The 19,059-nt window shown below is 36.0% G+C and overlaps 6 protein-coding genes across 6 annotated transcripts; 4 read left to right on the top strand and 2 right to left on the bottom strand.

Moving 5' to 3' along the window:
- Positions 1-26: 26 nt before the first annotated feature.
- On the top strand, positions 27-5,492 carry MONOS_14414 (uncharacterized protein; the record flags this gene model as incomplete). Its single annotated transcript, XM_067867215.1, has 6 exons — positions 27-105; positions 214-224; positions 399-465; positions 529-1,095; positions 1,256-4,726; positions 4,889-5,492. The coding sequence occupies 6 exons, from the start codon at positions 27-29 to the stop codon at positions 5,212-5,214; spliced, it is 4,521 nt and encodes a 1,506-aa protein (XP_067724687.1). The 3' UTR covers positions 5,215-5,492.
- MONOS_14413 (uncharacterized protein) lies at positions 5,478-7,096 on the bottom strand. The gene has a single exon (XM_067867214.1). The coding sequence runs from the start codon at positions 7,014-7,016 to the stop codon at positions 5,835-5,837; it is 1,182 nt and encodes a 393-aa protein (XP_067724686.1). The 5' UTR covers positions 7,017-7,096; the 3' UTR covers positions 5,478-5,834.
- Positions 7,069-9,545, bottom strand: MONOS_14412 (putative Phosphomannomutase; the record flags this gene model as incomplete). Its single annotated transcript, XM_067867213.1, has 10 exons — positions 7,069-7,371; positions 7,439-7,799; positions 8,036-8,137; positions 8,262-8,324; positions 8,416-8,508; positions 8,674-8,782; positions 8,837-8,908; positions 8,965-9,186; positions 9,237-9,383; positions 9,435-9,545. 10 exons carry the CDS (start codon positions 9,543-9,545, stop codon positions 7,206-7,208), a joined length of 1,446 nt encoding a protein of 481 aa, XP_067724685.1. The 3' UTR covers positions 7,069-7,205.
- Positions 9,546-9,821: 276 nt separating this feature from the next.
- MONOS_14411 (putative Autophagy protein 16 (ATG16)) lies at positions 9,822-11,403 on the top strand (the record flags this gene model as incomplete). The annotated part of the gene is made up of 4 exons (XM_067867212.1): positions 9,822-9,937; positions 9,996-10,156; positions 10,204-10,967; positions 11,129-11,403. 4 exons carry the CDS (start codon positions 9,822-9,824, stop codon positions 11,201-11,203), a joined length of 1,116 nt encoding a protein of 371 aa, XP_067724684.1. The 3' UTR covers positions 11,204-11,403.
- Positions 11,404-11,556: 153 nt separating this feature from the next.
- MONOS_5745fu14410 (putative WD repeat-containing protein 41) lies at positions 11,557-17,328 on the top strand. The gene is made up of 10 exons (XM_067875921.1): positions 11,557-11,694; positions 11,783-11,939; positions 11,994-12,062; positions 12,120-12,234; positions 12,293-12,361; positions 12,422-12,619; positions 12,796-13,184; positions 13,328-13,587; positions 16,152-16,476; positions 16,625-17,328. The coding sequence occupies exons 1-10, from the start codon at positions 11,567-11,569 to the stop codon at positions 17,039-17,041; spliced, it is 2,127 nt and encodes a 708-aa protein (XP_067724683.1). The 5' UTR covers positions 11,557-11,566; the 3' UTR covers positions 17,042-17,328.
- A 239-nt stretch (positions 17,329-17,567) lies between these two features.
- Positions 17,568-18,754, top strand: MONOS_5746 (putative tubulin polyglutamylase complex subunit 1; the record flags this gene model as incomplete). Its single annotated transcript, XM_067875922.1, has 6 exons — positions 17,568-17,766; positions 17,819-17,937; positions 17,982-17,997; positions 18,055-18,234; positions 18,309-18,411; positions 18,478-18,754. 6 exons carry the CDS (start codon positions 17,568-17,570, stop codon positions 18,752-18,754), a joined length of 894 nt encoding a protein of 297 aa, XP_067724682.1.
- Positions 18,755-19,059: the final 305 nt, after the last annotated feature.

Here is a 19,059-nt window from a genome sequence, read left to right as displayed (position 1 = left end):
TTGATTTTTTGACTTTTTTTTCATCAATGAAAAAAGTGTCTTTGATCAATAATCTTACTATTCGGATTTCTGATCACTATTGGTTTAATTATTCAGTTGAAAGCAGTTTGTTTGCGTATATTTGAAAGCATCTGGAATAAAGACAATCTTTACGCCTATTTTATTTTGAAATTATTAATAATTTCCTTGCTTTTGAAAAACCAACTTTCTAAGATTATAAATCAGTTTTTTGATGTCAGAAGAGGAACAATATCTTCAAAGAATAGAAAAACAAAGACAAGATCGTGAAGAAATTGCGGCTAAACTCCTTGAATTGGAAGAAAAAATTAAACAGGTTCAAATTCAGAAGATTTATATAATTATTATTTATCAATTAATTCTTCGTTATTTATATTTAGATCCCAGATCCAGCGAATTACATTGAATACCAAGAGAATATAAGACCGATTGAAGAAATTCCACAAGGTTGATATTCTTGAAAATTTATTTAAATTTGAAAATTTGAAATAATCTTTTTTATCTTTTAAGAACAAGAGAATTCTTCTCCCCAAGTTTATATTAGAAGTTACGAAGAGCTGCTTGATGATAAAGAACATATTCGAAATCCACCTTCTCAGCTTTCAAGTGATTTGATGACAATTCCTTTAATTTTAGATAAAACTAATCACAAATCAGTTCATCCGTTTAGTGGTCCTAACACACCACAAAAGGCACTTTCAAAATCTCAAACATTTAAATCACCACTGAGAACATCGTCTCTCTTAGCATCATCCACAGAAACTGTTAAATCTTCAACTCAAGTTTCTTCATCATTACTTGACGAAACAGAAACATGGAGAAGTGATCCTTTCTGCGTCGCGGTCCTCCAACCAGAGAATCCGTCTCTCACTCCAATTGAAGAAGAAAGAACAGAAAAACTGGAAAAGTCACTGCGACGAGGTTCAACGCCATCATATCTTCCGTACGATAGTTCTCATCGATCAGCCTACACTTCAAATGAAACAACAACACAATCTTCGACGCGCTCGCCAATTGCCCTTGCAAGAAGTAGCTTGGAAGTCCCAAATACCCCAAGCAAATCAAAGAAACGTCAAGGTTTGACATTTTTTATATTGAACCAATCAAATTTTATTCATAAAATTTGTACTGTTTTTTTTTTAAAACTTATGTGAACATAATTCCATTTGAAAATTTCATCATTTTTTTGTAAATTCTTCTGTTGAAATACAAAAACTCAACATATTTCCCCCCTTAGAGGAGCGTCCAACACCTTCTCGCCGAAGGTTCCGAGGAAGATCGCAGCTGATCAGACAAGGCGGTGCAAATGCCTCTTACACACCTCAACAGCAGCAGACAGAACAAGAACAGGCAGTTCCCATCTACTTCGCATTTTTTGGGGCTGAAGAGGCACAGCGTGTGAAGGAAGCCGAGAAGCAGCAGAAGTATGCGAAGATGGATGCAGAAGGGACAAGAGGGATGCACACATCAGAGCCAGACGAAGACGGGATCATCGAAGAGTCACTAACACCCACTCAGCAAAGACGCTATCTGTCATCCTCTTCATCTTCTTCTCCTTTGGCTTCGATGCCTTCATCGTCGTCGCTGATCACTTCGCCGTATTCTTCCTCGACTCCTTCCTCTTCCTCCTCTTTTGCGTCATCTCCTCCTTCATATTCAACACCTCCTCCACCTCTTCCGCCTTCCATTCAGCAATTCGATATTCTTCTGAATGGACAGCGCAATCTGCTGAAATATCCCTCGAGACAGGAAAGGAAAGAACAGCACAGAAAGACAAAGGCTGCAATTGCTGCATCTTCTCTGAAAAACAAGCAGAATACTCCACAAACAGCATCATCATCATCTTCTTCCACTTCCACTTCCACTTCCTCTTCCTCCTCCTCATCCAACGCAACGCCTTCTCCTTATAAATCCAAGTCATCTCCTTTGCACAGCGGAACCCACACTCCCGTGCGCCCTTCCTCTCCCAACCAGAATCCTCTCTCTGCTCCCTTGTCAACACCACAGCAGCCAATCACTGAACACTCTTCATTCGAGTCTTATCCCCTCTCCTCTTCCACTCAGCGCTCACAGGGGCAGAATCAGACACCTGTGTCTTCTTCTGCATCTGCTTCTGCTTCTGCCTCATCCTCATCCACAGGATCAGCCTCAGCCTCAGCCTCAGATTCTGCTTTAGATTCAACTTCTCCTGCTTCGGAGCCTTCCTCACCAGAGTCGCAGACATCGCCTGACATGGAACAGTTCAAGCGGAATGTCATAGCTTCTTCTTCGACTTCTTCATCATCTGGCTATCAAACTGGATCGCTTCGGAGGCATCTGACTGTGGAGGATGTGATAGACGAGGTGGATGAGGAAGCCAGCAGAACTTCGAACTCCTCCAACGAAGATTACACAGCCCCTTCTTCTGCTCTTCCTTCTTCTTCTTCTTCTTCGACCTCTTCCTCAACTTCTCTGTCAACTTCCGATTCTTCTGCTTCTGTTGCTTCTGCTTCCCAGATGCCATCTTCATTGAATGAGTCAGATACAACCACAGCACTTGCAGCAGAGCAGGCATCGTATCCAGCAACACCCGCAGAAGAACACTCAAACTGGCAGTATCAAACTCCTGTTCCTTCTGTGGAAGCAACATTTGTGCCAGACACTTCTTCAAACAACTCTTCAACTTCTTCATTTGCTTCCTCATATGCCTATTCAGCGTCACAGCTTTCACAAGTGCCCCAGCCAATCATCGTGCCCCACACAGACGAGTCGCCCAACGAAAGCAATTCTGCTTCTGGCTTCCCCCGCGACCAGACATCGCGCTCTCCCGCTGGAGCCCCACTCGGCACACAATTGCCTTCCACTTCTCCTTCTAATTCGATCTCCCCCATGTCTTCCAGCCACAACTGGGCAGTCTCTTCCATCTCCCCGTCGACAGGCACTCAAGCTGGGCTTGGGTCTCCTGCCTCTCGTCTGCGTATGTCCACCACCAGCGCCGAGATGCCAAATCCACCCACATACGGCGTCTCCCCACTCAGCCACTCGAACTCCTTCAGCGGACAGCAGAACGAACCGCCGGCAGACGATGCAGAGGCGATGTGGGAAGAGCCACAGTCGCCGCGAGAGGCGAGGCGGATGAAGGAGAAGACGATTGGGATACACTCAGCGATCCTGCGGTCGGTGGGCGTGCTGACTGGGTCAATTTACTCGAAGACGAATAAGAAGGAAGGAGGCAATGGACAAGGTGCTGCTGGGAATGGAGGAGCAGGCGAAACTACAAAAAGCAGAAGAGGAACAGTTGACATTCTGGGGGCTACTTCTGCTTCTGCGTCAACCTCAACAACCATTCAGACAGCATCTGGCGAAGACCGCGATGCGAGGAAGGGTACAGATGCTGTCCCTGAAGAAGAGAACATCCTCTTGACAACACTGAAGGAGGTCACACAGAAACAAGGCAGAGACGGAATGATGCAGACAGCAAGCGGCACTCGCTCTGGCACAGGCCGCCTTTCAACTTCAATCAACGGAGGAGCCACTGACCGCTCGTCGCTTGCTGGTGGTGCAACTGGAATGTCAGCAAATTCTACTGGAAGTTCGATGCTGCAGACGAAAAAGGGGAAGAAGAGCAAGCTTCTGTCGTATCTGAAAGAGGATGGGGGATTCCAACATCCGCCTTCACCTGCAACAGCATTGGCACGTGCCATTCTTGCAGAATATGCGAAAGAGGAGGAGAAGTTCGAAAAGGAGCAGGAGAAAGAGAGGGAAGAAGAAGAGAGGGAGAGAGAGAGGCTGAGAAAGGAAGGGCAGGATGCAGAAATGAACGGGATGGCAGCTGTGGATGGGATGTATGGGGAGGCGTATGGATACGGCGATGCCTTCGAGTTTGAGGCGTCGGGAGCGCCGAAAGAGAAGCAGCGGATGGCAATGACGTCAGAGCAGTCTCTTTTGGGGTGGCTGAACGAAGACAGGGCACAGCGTGTGATGTCCCCTGCTGCACTGAAGGTGATTCTGTCGTCGGCACAGAAGAAGAAAGAGGAGGAGCAGAGGATGACAGCTGATGGGCAGAGGAAGCCTTCAGCAATGACAGCACCGGCTGCACTACACTTTGAGGAAGACAGGGAAGAAGGAGAAGGAGAAGGAGAAGTGGCAGAGGAGGAGCTGAGGAATGAGAAAGGTGCGATGATGAATGGAGAAGAAGGGAATGTTCAGGGTGATGCTGTGAGAGGAGAAGAAGAAGTGCAGATGGAAGAAGGAAACGAAAATGAAAACTGGGAAGGAGAACAGAAACCTGCAGACAACCAAGAAGAGTATTATGACCCACATCAGCAGCAGCAGCAACAACAGGAGCAGCAAGAAGAACAAGAACAGCAGGTAAATGAAAGAGAAAAGGAGATTAGCGCAGAGGAAGAGGCAGCGAATGCAGAGGAAGGGCAAGGATACAACAGCGGAATGGACGAGATGGGGCAAACGCAGCAGACGTATGGGCATTCGTTTGAGGAGACAGAAGAAGCAGCAGCAGCCGCAGCAATGGCACAAAGAAGGCAATCAGCTTCTGCACAGCAGGTGCCTTTGAGCAAAGCAGAGCAGGAGAAGCTGAAGAAGGAGGAGGAAAGAAGAGCAAGAGACGAGAGGCTGAAGAGAAGAGAGATGGAAAGACAGAGAAGAGTGCAGGAAGTGCAGAAGATGGCAAAGAAAGGAAGATGGGGACTGTCAGTGAGACATCAAAAACGTGTGCTCAATATTTCGAATTTGTCATTTATTATGATGTAAATTTATTTGAAATTTCACTTTTTCTTATTTTGTGTCCGAAACTTTTTCTTTTGAACCTACTTATTTATCCATCCTTCATCTTTTCTAACTCTATTTCAATTTCTTTCTTCAACCACCCCAGCCACCCCACCATCCGAATTGTCCATCCGTATTTCAAAGCTGCAAGAGAAGCGAGAAGCAGCCGAAGCACAGGAGATTCTGTCAGGGCAAGTACCATCGCGAATCCTGATGCTCATGTCGCGTGCAGAGACACGAGACTCGCTTGCGCTGCGGCCAGCCACGTTCTCGCCGCAGAAGCTGTGCAGACACGAAGGCGTGGAGAGGACGCGGAAGCTGCTGACAGGGCGAACCTTATCAATGCTGGCTGCTGGAACCACGCCGGAGGATCTTGCCCTTCAGGAGTCGGCAGACCCTGAGGGAACGAAACTGGGAGGAAGCGCTTTGTAAAATAAATATCTTTCTGTTGCTCTCACTCAAACTCCTCACGCACTGATACGCACTCTCTCTTGTTGCTCTACTAAATATCAACCTAATTGAATTGGATTGACATGCTCTGAACTTTATATCAACTCATTAGATTTTCAAACTGATAATTGGTAGTTTGTATAATCCACAATTTAGTTTATCTTAAAGTCACTTCATTTTTCTTTGAATCTCCACTTATGTTTTGAGTTATGAAGCATTTTTTCATCAACAAAAAATAATATTACAATAAAAATGGATGATTCTTGATATTTAACAGTTCAAATCGACCAGAACCATCTTGTGCCTTTAAATAAAAAAAATAAAAATAAAAATACGCATTGATGAATTGGCTCTCAAATAACATACAAAAAATTGAAAATAAATGTTTATAAACATCACAATAATTAAAGAAAAATACAAGAAATTCAAAAATGATCAATTTCTTGAAATAATATGAAAGCGAATGATTAACGTAATTATTAAAAATTAACTATTCCAAAAAGAACAGCATAATAAGCAAACAGCTTACATATAACGCATCATAATTCGATACAAGATGTTTTATTCTTCCACAAGAACAAGTTAAAACATCAAACAAAATTTCAAGTTGAAAGAACAACAGAAAGAGGAGCCGAAGTGGAGATATCATTACGTGAAGTTGCCAAATATTCTGTACTTGGATTTTGAGGAGAAGGAAGAGATAAAATGTTTGCCTTTTCGCTTTTGATCGTATTGTCCATTTCAGAGTATTCATCTCCATGCACGATTGTCATCCATTCAACAGCATCCAGAACCATCAACTCAACTTTCTTCATTTCCTTGATGCTAACACCGAAAACATCTCCAAACCATCTAGTGTAAAGGCTTTCATCCGCATTTCCTTTGTGAGCCAGCATGCAGCATACAATAAGAACAAGCCGCCAGTCAACAACTTCTCGACGTATAAGCTCTGGCAAAGTGCTAGATTGGTCGCTTCCAACGGAAGGACTACAACTTGGATTTTTCAAACGACGTATTCCTTCACGTGTTTTGCTTCCATCTTTCAAAAGTCCAATTGCAAAATTACGTTTGCCACTGTTTTCGCGAGTTGCATTCTTTTTAATCGATAAACATACACGCGAAAACAGAACAATGCCTTGAACAACTTCTGTGTAGCTTATAAAAAATTGCTTTTGCAGCATAAACAAAAGGTCTTTCGCAGCAACGATAAGTGGATTTTTAAGTAGTTTTTTCGGATCTGCTGAAAGCTCCGCATAGGTTTTCCATATTGTGTCCTCAACTTTTAAATGGGCATTATCTCTAATGTCATCTTCCAGAGAATGGGTCGAAGGAGAGTCAGCAAAGAATAAATGATTTAACGATGGATCAATAACTGTATTAGCCGTCGTTGCTATCGTTGCAATGACATTTGAAGCCTCATAAATAACCTCATCGGTAATGGGCTTCCTGTCAAATGCAGGATCATCATCTTCGCTTTCCTCTTCAAAGATTTCTTCTTCTTCTTCATCTTCGAACTTCCTTTTTGTAATCAAAAAAGGAAGAGGGGATCTTCCAAGAGATGAAGCAGGACTTTCAATGTGCAAAACACTCCCTGGTGTTGAGACTAATGTAGAAGAAGGAGTAGAAACACGGACTCCACCTTGTAGTCCTGGTGGGGTTATGAGCAAAGAACAAACGGGGTCTGAATAAGGCTTACTGTAAATTGGTGACTCAAATTCCAAACTGTCTGAGTCAAATTCAACACATGATTCCTTTGGTGTAAAGATTCCAGGAGGGGTCTTCATTAAATATTTATGAAAAAACAAAAAATAAAGAATATTTCAAAAATGTTAAACAATTCTCTCCTATTCGATCAATATTTTTTAAAGTTTCACTATGCCAAAATAAGAATAATAAATATTACTATGGTTAAAATACATTTTTCCATAATCAAAATTTTGATTCAAAACGAAATCTGCATAAATACCACGCATTTATTCGTCAAAATAATGATGAAACATTTCGCATTGCATTTTTGCCTCTTCATGAGTGTGAGCTTCTCCGATCACTCGGACAATTTTTTCAGTGTTACTTTTTCTGAGATGAACCCACCAAGATGGAGTCTCAATAAATAATCCATCAATAGTTGAAGTCTTTGCTCTAAAAAGAATAGTAATACGTCAAAAAAAAATATCCAATAAAATATGTCATAATTATCAAAGCAAACTTCGAATCCCATTCAGTTTTAATCTTCGCAAGTATTTCATCAACATGCTCTGCCGTCACAGACGCAGAGAGCGGGATCTTGTCCTTCACAATCTCATACTGCGGCAGGGTAGCCTTCAGATCGCTGATAGCTGTGTGTGCCTTCTGATCCTCTGCCGCTTTGCTCAGCTTGAAATGGGCAAGCAGCTGCATCACCAGCCCCAGGCCGACAAGCGAGTCTCGTCCAATGTGCACATCAGGAAGCATCACCCCGCCGTTGCCTTCGCCGCCAAAGACTGCCTGCGTCTTCAGCATCAGCGCTGCCACATTTGCCTCTCCCACTGGAGACGCCTCGCACTCACAGCCGTATTTGTGGGCGATGTCTTTGGGGTTGATTGAGGGTGAGATTGTTATTGAAGAGAGAGAAAAAAAAAATAAAAGAAAGAAGAAAGATGAAAATATGAAACCAAAACAATAAAAAAAGAAGTAAAAAGAAGAAAATAACAAATAATAGAAATAAAAAACTTGAGCAAAATGAGTTGAACATTAAATAAGAATGACAAGTTTATAAACTCAAAAATTTTCCAAGAAGAAAAAAGTATATTATTTTTACACGAACCATCAATTGCTCTTGTTGTTGAGCGGTTTTTGCAGACAATTCCCTTCTTTCCGCCGATGCTGAGCATCATTTCTGTGCACAGTGCAAGGGTATACTCCTCTCCTGAAATTCCATTTTTATTTCAAAAAAGAATTGTCATATATAAAAATTCATTCATTTGTCATCATAAAATAAATTTGGAATCATTTTGTTTAATTTTTAACGAGTGACAAAAAAAGATTCAAACCAAGTGGCTCTCCTTTCTCATTCACGAGCACAAGACGATCTGCATCTGGATCAACAGCAATACCTGAAGGCAATCATTTATCAATGAAATAAAAAAAAGAGAGAGAAAGAGAAATGAATTAATTCAAATGAAAATTGAATATTGCTTAACAAACCCAGATCACATTCTGTTTTAGCAACCAATTCACACAGGGATTTCAGATTCTGAGGAATTGGCTCTGGCTCGTGTGCAAATCTTCCAGTTGGCTCTTTTGTCGTTTGTAAATGATTTCATTAAAAAAAAAAAAGGAATGGAGAACACATATTGAAGATAATGGCATATTTAACAAGCAGAATTTGATGAAAAGCATAAAAAAATTACAGTCATTTTTTGAAAAAAATTTAAATACTAAGCAAAATAAGTTTATTCATACCAGTGTTTAATGATCCAACGATTTCAACGCCCATTTCCCGAAGAAGTTCTGGAACATAGACAGATCCTCCACCGTTGATTGTATCGATGCACACACGAATTTTTGCCGACTTGAAAATATATTGCACACTAACTTAAAAGAATAATAATATTTCATTGCAAACCCGAATCATTTCGACAGAAATATATTTAAGAGAAAGAACAGCGGAAATATGATCGTGCATTGCTTGAGGATACTGTTAAAGATTTTGATAAAATATTCTTAAATAGTAAGAGAAGCGTTTCAGCAAACCGGTGTAACTTTTCCAAACTTTGATGCATCGGTATCTCTTGTGAAAACTGGTGTTTCCTTCGTATGAGTTCGTGACAACGCATACATTTCTTCACAGCGCGGTGGTGACAAGAACAATCCATCTGAATCAACAAATTTCAATCCATTCCATTCAGTTGGATTATGACTGCTGGTAATGATAAGTCCTCCTTCGAATCCAAGTTTTATTACCATGAATTGAACCTTTCATAAAAGAATGAAATAATGCAATCAAAATAAAATGTCCTTCATACCGTTGGAGTTGGACAGATTCCAAGATTGTAAACATCGCAATGTAAAGAAGTTAAAAGGTCAACAACAACTTTTTCAAATTCTGGTCCACTAATACGAGAATCCCTTCCAAGAACAATTCTTAGTTTTTTTGAAGGATCTCTTCGTTGCTGTTAAATTTCAATGAAATATCAATACGAAACCAGAAAAATATTTCAAACCAAATAAGCTGCAAATGTTCCAACAAATGTCTCAACAAGCTCAACTGTAAGGGATTTGTGAGCAATTCCCCTCACACCGGAAACAGTTACCATTAAAGGTGCAGTTGTCATTGTATGTCAATTCTTATTCAAAAGCTAAAGTTAAAAAGTTTTGAAACAAATCGATTTATTAGTATACATCATTAAAAGATATATGAAATAGCGCTATTAAATCATAAAATTGAATACCAGTTAAACAAAAAGCTAATTGAATAATTTTCGAGTGCCATATTAAATATTTTTCTTCAAGAAAGAGTTAAATTAAAAAATATAAAAAAATGACTATTTTATGAATGCACTTAACAGATTATAAAACATATTGTGATAGGAAAAAAACCTTAATAAAAAATGGCTGATAATCTTGAAAGGTTACTTAGAGAAAATGAAGAGATTGAACGACGAAGAAAAGATGCTGAGAGGCTTGCAGAAGAAGTGATATCTAGTCCTCCGAAAGTTTCGAAGACGTTTGAATTGTTTCAGAACTCATATTCAATTTTTTGAAAACAAAAAATATTCTTTCAGGCGCCCCAAAACTCAAAGCAAAAAGCCTCAAATGATAGAAGAAGAGCAAGATTCAGAAGAGGAAGAGCCCGATATTAAGCATATTTTATCTCATTCATTTAGAGGAGAAATTCCAGATGAATTATCATCTTCAAAAATTGATTCACCTCGTCATGACTCAGGTTTAATAAAATAATTATTATTTACTTGCTTATAACGACAATAAAAGTTGAAATTATTCATGTTACAGACAATGAAGTTGTTCAACCGAAGCGTGAACATTGGAAAAAACGGTGGAGTAATTTTGATGATGATGGCGAAGATTCTCGGGAAGCTCCACTGAAGAGTGAAAATAGCAGGCCTCCTTCACGAACTCCACCAGGATCTTCTGGTGCAAAGGGACAACATAAGCAAAAAGATGAGGGAGATGCACAAGATAGCGGAGTGGCAGGAGTTGTCGCTCCAGAAGTTACAATCAGACTTCAAAGAGCCAGAATTCAAACATTAGAAGAACAAATTGCACAACTCCAACAAGAGCTTGCATTAAGTTTGGAATCCAGCGAAACAACAAAGCAGCAAATTAAAACAACAAGCGAAGAAAATGCTCGCCAGACGCGAACCTTAAAGCAGATGGAACAACAAAATGATAAATTGAAGCGACAGATAGAAAAGCTCGAAGCAGCAGTTCAGACAAAGGAAGCAGAGGCTTCTCAACTGAAAAAGGAAAACGAAGCACTGACAGCTGAAATCAGATCAAAATCGACTGCAACTTCTTCTGCGGAGTCTCGAATGAATAAAGCAACAAGCGAGATCGAAACACTTCGAAGTCAGCTTAGAGAATCACAGCAGCAAATAAAAGCAATTTCTGCGAGTGCAAAAGCACAAGAAGAACGTTTTGTGACTGAACTCAGAAACTTCCAAAGGCAGAAAACAGAACTGATAACAGGATATAAAAAGCAGGCAAAGCTGATTGATGCATTAAAAAGGCAAAAGGTATGTTTCATTTGAAGGTGATTTTATTTATGATTTTGTATGCGAATTGAGTATTATAATAATTGTTTTATCGATTTGAGTTTTTTTAAAATTTCAAGCATTTACAAATTGATTTTGACATTTCCTTATTTTTTTCATATTTTCCATATTATTCTGAATAGATGCTTCTCGAGTCTTCAAGGCTGTTTCAATTTACTGAAGAAGAATTCGCTAAAATTATTGAAACCCCAGAATAGTTGCTATTACAAGTTTAAGCTTCTTCTTCAAAGAAGAAACACTTTCTTGTGAAAACGTATCCTAATTATTCTTTTTAATCAAAAAATAGCATTTCACATCTTTTTATCTGGCTGCTAGCATCCATTTCAACGAACCCCATTTCATAATTTTTTTTGAAATTGTTCTATCTATCACTCGATCATAAGCATTCCTTTTGCAGTTTCGATTTTTATTTTGAAAACAATTGCATGAAAATAAAAAGAATTTTCAATTTTTTGTCTTGGAAACTACTTAATTCACCAATTAACATAATTTAATCACGCTGGCGGAACTTTATATTGCATTTTGTTATTGAACAGCATTTTTATAACCCATACTTAAACATGGGTCCTCAACCTTCAAAAAAAGAGACCCAGGTTCGTGTATCAAATTTCTTTCCTTTCACACATGCTCAATTTATAAAAGAGCATACAAATATAATTCGCTGTCTTGAGTTCATCGATGGAGATCGGTTAATAGCGATTTTTTCTTTGTTTTTTCAAATTGCTCATTTTTTATTTTGTAATAAAATTTATGAAATAAAATTTGTATTCGTACAGATTTGCTTCTGCTGGAGATGATAACAGAATCATGATTCATAGCTTTGAAGCAGCTCAAACTTTATATATTCTCGAAGGGCATACAGCTCCAATAACATGTCTTTTTCTAATGGATGATGATTATTTTGCATCAGGAAGTATTGACAAAACTGTAAAGGTTTGCATCATAGCAAATTTGCTTCCAGTTATTTCAAAATTTCCCGTTTAACAGATATGGAGAACAGTTGACGGTCAATATGTGAACACAATTTCCGAACACGATGGCCCAGTAAAAGCTATAGTTTGCTTGTAATTGAAATGCTTAATATGAGGTTATTTTCTTTTCATTCATTTTTAGTGTGCACTTTACAACAATCCTGATTTGTATGTGAGTGTTTCTCAAGGAAGATATATAAATCTATGGAATAAAGAGGGAACAGTTCTGAAAAAGGTTGATCGAGAGAGCAAAGATAGTGTGAATTTAAGGTCTTATGGAAATGCAATTCATTGTTCGCTTATTTTAATTTTCAGATATTTTTACACTTTTACCAATAACTCGTGATAGAATAGTCGTAACTGTTTCAGAATCAACCGATCTTTGTATGCGAAAGAAAAAGATTTAGTTAAATTTAACATACTTTTTTGTTTTATGACAAATAGTTATTTATGACATGTCACTTTCTGAAAGCAGAGGTAATGCTCAGAAAGATTCTATTCAGACAACTAACACAGAACATCCATCATCAGATGCAAAGACGAAAGATCAATCAGAAAGCAATGTCCCCGTATCAGCTGCGTCACTGCAAAGGATACCAACAACACATCGCAGCTGGATTATTTCTTTGTGCATGGTGTCACGTGTGCCCAATGGCTTTATTGATTTCTCACGAACTCAAAATTTCTATCTATTCAAAATAATATTAATAATAATTATAATAATTTATATGAATTTACATTCCAAATTACAACTTGTGATTGTTCTTCATTGTTACCGTTTATTTGATAACATCTGACATATTTTGCAATCTTCTCAGCAACTCAGTTTGCTTCGGGCTCTTTGGATGGCATAGTCTGTGTGTGGAGCAATGACACACTACAGCCGCTCTTCCAAGTTGCACCTCCGCCTTCAATTTATTCTCCTTCACTGTATCCTTCCTCTTCCACTTCTCAGACTGCGGGGTCTGCCCATCAAGGGGCAGGGCAGGCTTCTTCACTGTCTTATTCTTCGACTAGCTCACTTCCTGCATATGCTGCACAACAACAGTCTCCTTCACATCCATCTTCTATTGCATCATCGCCTTCATCCTCTTATTATTCTGCATCTGGTGCTGAAGCGTCGTCAAAAGATAAAGAAAAACTGAGAATGGCTCAGCGAAGGCCGAGCGAAGAGTGGGCCATTCGATGCATTCATCCAATTGACAAGGCTTGCTTGCTTTTTTTAATCTCCAAAGATTTATTTATTTTTATTGATGATATCTGAAAAATGATAACTTTTCATTGAATTTTTTATTCCAATTTATTTGTTTCTGATATTATTTATACAACGCATTTATACCAACTTTACAGGATCGCTTTATCACATCGATGGGGAGTGGGTTTCAAGTTATTAACTCTCACACAGGAAAGGCATCAGTGATGCTGATGGACTACCCAGGGAGCACTGGAGCAAGCGCCAGAGAAGCTGAAAGGGCAAAAGACGTATCGAAGAAAGATTCGCAAAAGAGGGGCGATGAAAGAGCAGAGAGGGAACAAAGCAGACAAATGAATGAAGAGAGAGACAGGTTGATGATGGAGCATATTACAGCGATGACTGTTCTGTGCAATGGGTATGTGCCAATAGTTAATATGAATCAATTCACTTTTTCTTTCTTTTTCTTTTTTTTCTTTCTTTTCTTTCTTTCTTTTCTTTTCTTTCTTTTCTTTCTTTCTTTTCTTTCTTTTCTTTCTTTTCTTTCTTTTCTTTCTTTTCTTTCTTTTCTTTCTTTTTCTTTTTTTTCTTTCTTTTCTTTCTTTCTTTTCTTTTCTTTCTTTTCTTTCTTTCTTTTCTTTTCTTTCTTTTCTTTCTTTCTTTTCTTTCTTTTCTTTCTTTTTCTTTTTTTTCTTTCTTTTCTTTCTTTCTTTTCTTTTCTTTCTTTTCTTTCTTTCTTTTCTTTTCTTTCTTTTCTTTCTTTCTTTTCTTTCTTTTCTTTCTTTTCTTTCTTTTCTTTCTTTTCTTTCTTTTCTTTCTTTTTCTTTTTTTTCTTTCTTTTCTTTTCTTTCTTTTCTTTCTTTCTTTTCTTTCTTTTCTTTCTTTTCTTTCTTTTCTTTCTTTTCTTTCTTTTTCTTTTTTTTCTTTCTTTTCTTTCTTTTCTTTCTTTTCTTTCTTTTCTTTCTTTCTTTTCTTTTCTTTCTTTTTCTTTTTTTTCTTTCTTTTCTTTTCTTTCTTTTCTTTCTTTCTTTTCTTTCTTTCTTTTTCTTTTTTTTCTTTCTTTTCTTTCTTTCTTTTCTTTTCTTTCTTTTCTTTCTTTTCTTTCTTTTCTTTCTTTTCTTTCTTTCTTTCTTTTCTTTCTTTTCTTTCTTTCTTTCTTTTCTTTCTTTTCTTTCTTTTCTTTTCTTTCTTTCTTTTCTTTCTTTTCTTTCTTTTCTTTCTTTTCTTTCTTTTCTTTCTTTTCTTTCTTTTCTTTCTTTCTTTTCTTTCTTTCTTTCTTTCTTTTCTTTCTTTTCTTTCTTTTCTTTCTTTTCTTTCTTTTCTTTCTTTTCTTTCTTTTCTTTCTTTTCTTTCTTTCTTTCTTTTCTTTCTTTTCTTTCTTTTCTTTCTTTCTTTCTTTTCTTTCTTTTCTTTCTTTTCTTTCTTTTCTTTCTTTTCTTTCTTTTCTTTCTTTTCTTTCTTTTCTTTCTTTTCTTTCTTTTCTTTCTTTTCTTTCTTTCTTTCTTTTCTTTCTTTTCTTTCTTTTCTTTCTTTCTTTCTTTTCTTTCTTTTCTTTCTTTTCTTTCTTTTCTTTCTTTTCTTTCTTTCTTTCTTTTCTTTCTTTTCTTTCTTTTCTTTCTTTTCTTTCTTTTTCTTTTTTTCTTTCTTTTCTTTCTTTCTTTTCTTTTCTTTCTTTTCTTTCTTTCTTTTCTTTCTTTCTTTTCTTTCTTTTCTTTCTTTTCTTTCTTTTCTTTCTTTTCTTTCTATTTCTTTTTTTTCTTTCTTTTCTTTCTTTCTTTTCTTTTCTTTCTTTTCTTTCTTTTCTTTCTTTTCTTTCTTTTCTTTCTTTTCTTTCTTTTCTTTCTTTCTTTTCTTTCTTTCTTTCTTTCTTTTCTTTCTTTTCTTTCTTTTCTTTCTTTTCTTTCTTTTCTTTCTTTTTCTTTTTTTTCTTTCTTTTCTTTCTTTCTTTTCTTTTCTTTCTTTTCTTTCTTTCTTTTCTTTCTTTCTTTTCTTTCTTTTCTTTCTTTTCTTTCTTTTCTTTCTTTTTCTTTCTTTTCTTTTTTTTCTTTCTTTTCTTTTTCTTTTCTTTTCTTTTCTTTCTTTTCTTTCTTTTCTTTCTTTTCTTTCTTTCTTTCTTTTCTTTCTTTTCTTTCTTTCTTTCTTTTCTTTCTTTTTTTTCTTTTCTTTCTTTTCTTTCTTTTCTTTCTTTTCTTTCTTTCTTTCTTTTCTTTCTTTTCTTTCTTTTCTTTCTTTTCTTTCTTTTCTTTCTTTCTTTCTTTTCTTTCTTTTCTTTCTTTTCTTTCTTTCTTTCTTTTCTTTCTTTTCTTTCTTTTCTTTCTTTTCTTTCTTTTCTTTCTTTCTTTCTTTTCTTTCTTTTCTTTCTTTCTTTCTTTTCTTTCTTTTTTTTCTTTTCTTTCTTTTCTTTCTTTTCTTTCTTTTCTTTCTTTTCTTTCTTTTCTTTCTTTTCTTTCTTTCTTTTCTTTCTTTCTTTTCTTTCTTTTCTTTCTTTTCTTTCTTTTCTTTCTTTCTTTTCTTTCTTTTTTTTCTTTCTTTTATTTCTTTTTTTTCTTTTCTTTCTTTTCTTTTCTTTCTTTCTTTTCTTTCTTTTCTTTCTTTTCTTTCTTTTCTTTCTTTTCTTTCTTTTCTTTCTTTTCTTTCTTTTCTTTCTTTTTTTTCTTTCTTTCTTTTCTTTCTTTCTTTTCTTTCTTTCTTTTCTTTCTTTCTTTTCTTTCTTTCTTTTCTTTCTTTCTTTTCTTTCTTTTCTTTCTTTTCTTTCTTTTCTTTCTTTTTTTTCTTTTCTTTCTTTTCTTTCTTTCTTTTCTTTCTTTCTTTCTTTTCTTTCTTTCTTTTTTATTATTCATTTATTTATTTACTCTTTCTTTCTTTCTTCATGTTCCATTTGCTTCCTCTATTTTGCCTTTTTTTTTTTCAAATTTTATTTATTTATTTATTTATTTATTTATTTATTTATTTATATTTTTTTATTTTTAAATATTATCACAGAGATTATTTAGTCACAGGCTCAGACAATGCTGCTGTACGCTTTTGGGAAATTGCCAACACGAAACAAGAAGTGGCGCCATCGACAAGTGGAAGCAGCACAAACGCAGAAAGAGACGATAAAGCAGCAGATAAAAACAGCAAAAAGAAACCAGCGAAAGGGAAACAGAAAGATACAAAGGAAAATGAAGGTGCTGAGAGCGAGGAGAAAAAGCAGATGATTATGCTTCATTCATCCAGTCTGCATTCTGGCTCGATAAAGGCGCTTCTGCCGATGCACACTGGGTGTGTCTCAGCTTCGGCAGACGGAGATATTATTTGTTGGAAGGTTTGTCTTTGCTTTGCTAATAATAATAATAATAATAAAAATGTTTTAATGATATCTTCCTTCATTTTTGAAAAAAACTTCCCATTCTTATTTATATCACTTTGTTTATCTTTCTATTTTTTCAAAAACAAAACCAATGCTCATTCAGGTTGATCCCTCGCTGCTGATTGAGTATGTTCAATGGGGTTGTCTGGATGATCTGTCAAGAGAAGCAGAACGCAACGAGCAGCGCAGACAAAAGGAAGGTATTTCTTTTGAGCCAAAGGAAAAAGAAAGAGAAAGAGCGAGAAGAGAAAGAGAAAGGGAGAGGGAGAGGGAGAGAGAAAGAAGAGAGAGAGAAAGAAAAGAAATCGAAAGGAGGAAGGCAATGCAAAAAGTGGAGGAGGAAGAGGAAGAGGAAGAAGAAGAAGAAGAAGAGGAGGAGGAGGAGGAAGAGGAAGAAGAAGAGGAAGAAAATCCAAGTGAAAAAACCGAACAAATCAAAAAGACAGCGGTAAGCCAAGACACTAATAAATCTGAGCAAGCTCAAAGCAAAGACATTCCTCCTCAGCCATTGCAACAATAATTCTTATTGCATTTTCTATTTCACTTCAATTGTTTATTATATAATTGTTTTTATCGAGATACATTTAAATACTTTTAAGTTGAATTGCATTATGATTCATAATTTTGCATGAGTGAAGTGCATTAAAAACGCATTTATTAGAGGAATTTCAGAGACTAAAAATTCTTCTGTTCATGACTTTGACAAACAATCATTGATTGTTCAAGATGAGATCAACAAGAGTCCGGTACCTTATTTTTTCGTATATCTCTATAAACCAGTTCAAAACAACATTTGCAAATATGGAAGACTTTGATTAATCTATTTTAAAGAAATTTTTGAATCTTTAAATAAAAATTGAAGATATTTACTGATTTTGTTTAACAAAAAAGGAAATTAAAAAGGATTTGATTGTTTGATAATCATGAGCAAAAACTGTTTTAAGAAAGAGAAATTGTTATTTATTGCAGCTTTCTCACAAAATGCAGCCATAATAATTTATGATAAAAGATAATTGTTGTTTATTTTTGTTTTAATATTTTAATCGATGCTCAAAAAGCCAGAAGGAAAGAAAACGAAACAAAACGCACAGCAGCCAACAGAATTTTTAGCTCCTTCAGAAGAAATTCTTCATCAACTGTCATCGAAAGACTATTTTGAGTATTTTGGGATTGGAAGTTATTTAAAAGATTCGTTGTCATTATTTTTGGAAATCAATCCATCATCAAAATACAAGTTTTTCTCGGGCATGCTTCATTTTTTTGTTAAAAAATTTCAAAAATGTTTGTTTTTTGATAGATTATTTTTCCCGAGTACAACAAGGAACGTCTGCTTTAATACGAGCAGCTCGCTTTATTTTAATTGCACCTATGCAATCGGAAACATTTATGGAAAATGTGACTTCTGCATATTCTACGGTTTGCAATTTTTTTCCTTGCGATTTAATTGATTTTTTTTGAAGTTAGGAGGACCAAACAGTACGCACAATTTTTTAAAAGTGTTTATTAAAGAAAGTTTTTTCATATAAAATTTAGAGCTTACCGGAAAAACGTTCTCTGCTTTGATTCAAAAGCTTTTTGAAGATCAAAAACCGCAACTCTTGAGTTTCTCAACGACATTTACATCTCAGTGGGTAAAACGCTCTGATTTAATGCCTGTACCGATATCTTTTCAAGAATTTGTTGCTGGAGTTGTACAAACCCTTTCATTTTTTGGTTTGGAAAAATGCACTTTTCAAAACAAATAATATTTATATGTTTTTTGAAACAAATGCTTGCTTTTTCACTAGATGTTGTTGACGAAGCAATAAATGAAGCGAAAAAGTGTGAGGGTTGTGATGGAAATTTAATCCCAGAAACAGTGGCAAACAAAGTGATTTTTTCATTTACTGGGTTTGACATTTGTTAATACTTTCATTTTATCTGTTTGATTTGTGGAATATTTTTATCAAATTACAGGAGAACACATTCTTTCCTTCAGAATAGCACAAAAAAATCAAAAGTGGATAGTTCTATTTCAGCATCTTCCAGCACGGCAGCTTCTTCGTCAGATATTCGCCAAATGATAACAATTGATGATTTCTGTGTTGGGCTGTTTTTGGAATTGATGGAAGCTGTTGATAAATGTGTTGTTGAAGGTACAAATGAAGAAGAAGCGCACGATGAAAGTGAAGAAGAAGATGATTATGATATTGATGATGACTTTGAATTTCGCTTCAATGAGAAAGAAGATTGAAGATAAATGAAAAATTATCAGTCAAAAGTATTCTCTAATCAAAATGAATTTTCTATAATATTGGCTAGACCTCTGACACAGTTATTTACCAGTTGTTGGCAACTAACGAATATGAGGAATTTGACGTCAAACAGTTATTTATCCATTATTCAGGATTCTAAGATGTGTTTGTTATGCAAAAAGTCTATTTGAATGAAGTTGCAATAGCTTTTTATTCAACTCCTAATGATACAGTTGATAAAAATAAGCGTAATAAAGATTTATACATTTTCTTGCTTGCTTTTTTTTAAAATGAAGACTATTCA

Source organism: Monocercomonoides exilis, assembly GCF_001643675.1.
Source record: "Monocercomonoides exilis strain PA203 chromosome Unknown scaffold32-1190040, whole genome shotgun sequence".
NCBI classification, from domain to species: Eukaryota; Preaxostyla; order Oxymonadida; family Polymastigidae; genus Monocercomonoides; species Monocercomonoides exilis.
Note: the sequence above shows the minus strand (reverse complement) of the source record. Positions and strands in the feature narration are given on the sequence as shown.

Excerpts from the sequence above, each read along its gene's own strand:
- MONOS_14413 (XM_067867214.1), bottom strand. The coding sequence starts at position 7,016 with ATGAAGACCCCTCCTGGAATCTTTACACCAAAGGAATCATGTGTTGAA.
- MONOS_5745fu14410 (XM_067875921.1), top strand. The coding sequence starts at position 11,567 with ATGGGTCCTCAACCTTCAAAAAAAGAGACCCAGGTTCGTGTATCAAAT. Across the intron at positions 12,063-12,119 it reads ATGGCCCAGTAAAAGCTATA|TGTGCACTTTACAACAATCC; the intron begins GTTTGCTTGTAA and ends ATTCATTTTTAG. Across the intron at positions 12,235-12,292 it reads TGATCGAGAGAGCAAAGATA|ATATTTTTACACTTTTACCA; the intron begins GTGTGAATTTAA and ends TTTAATTTTCAG.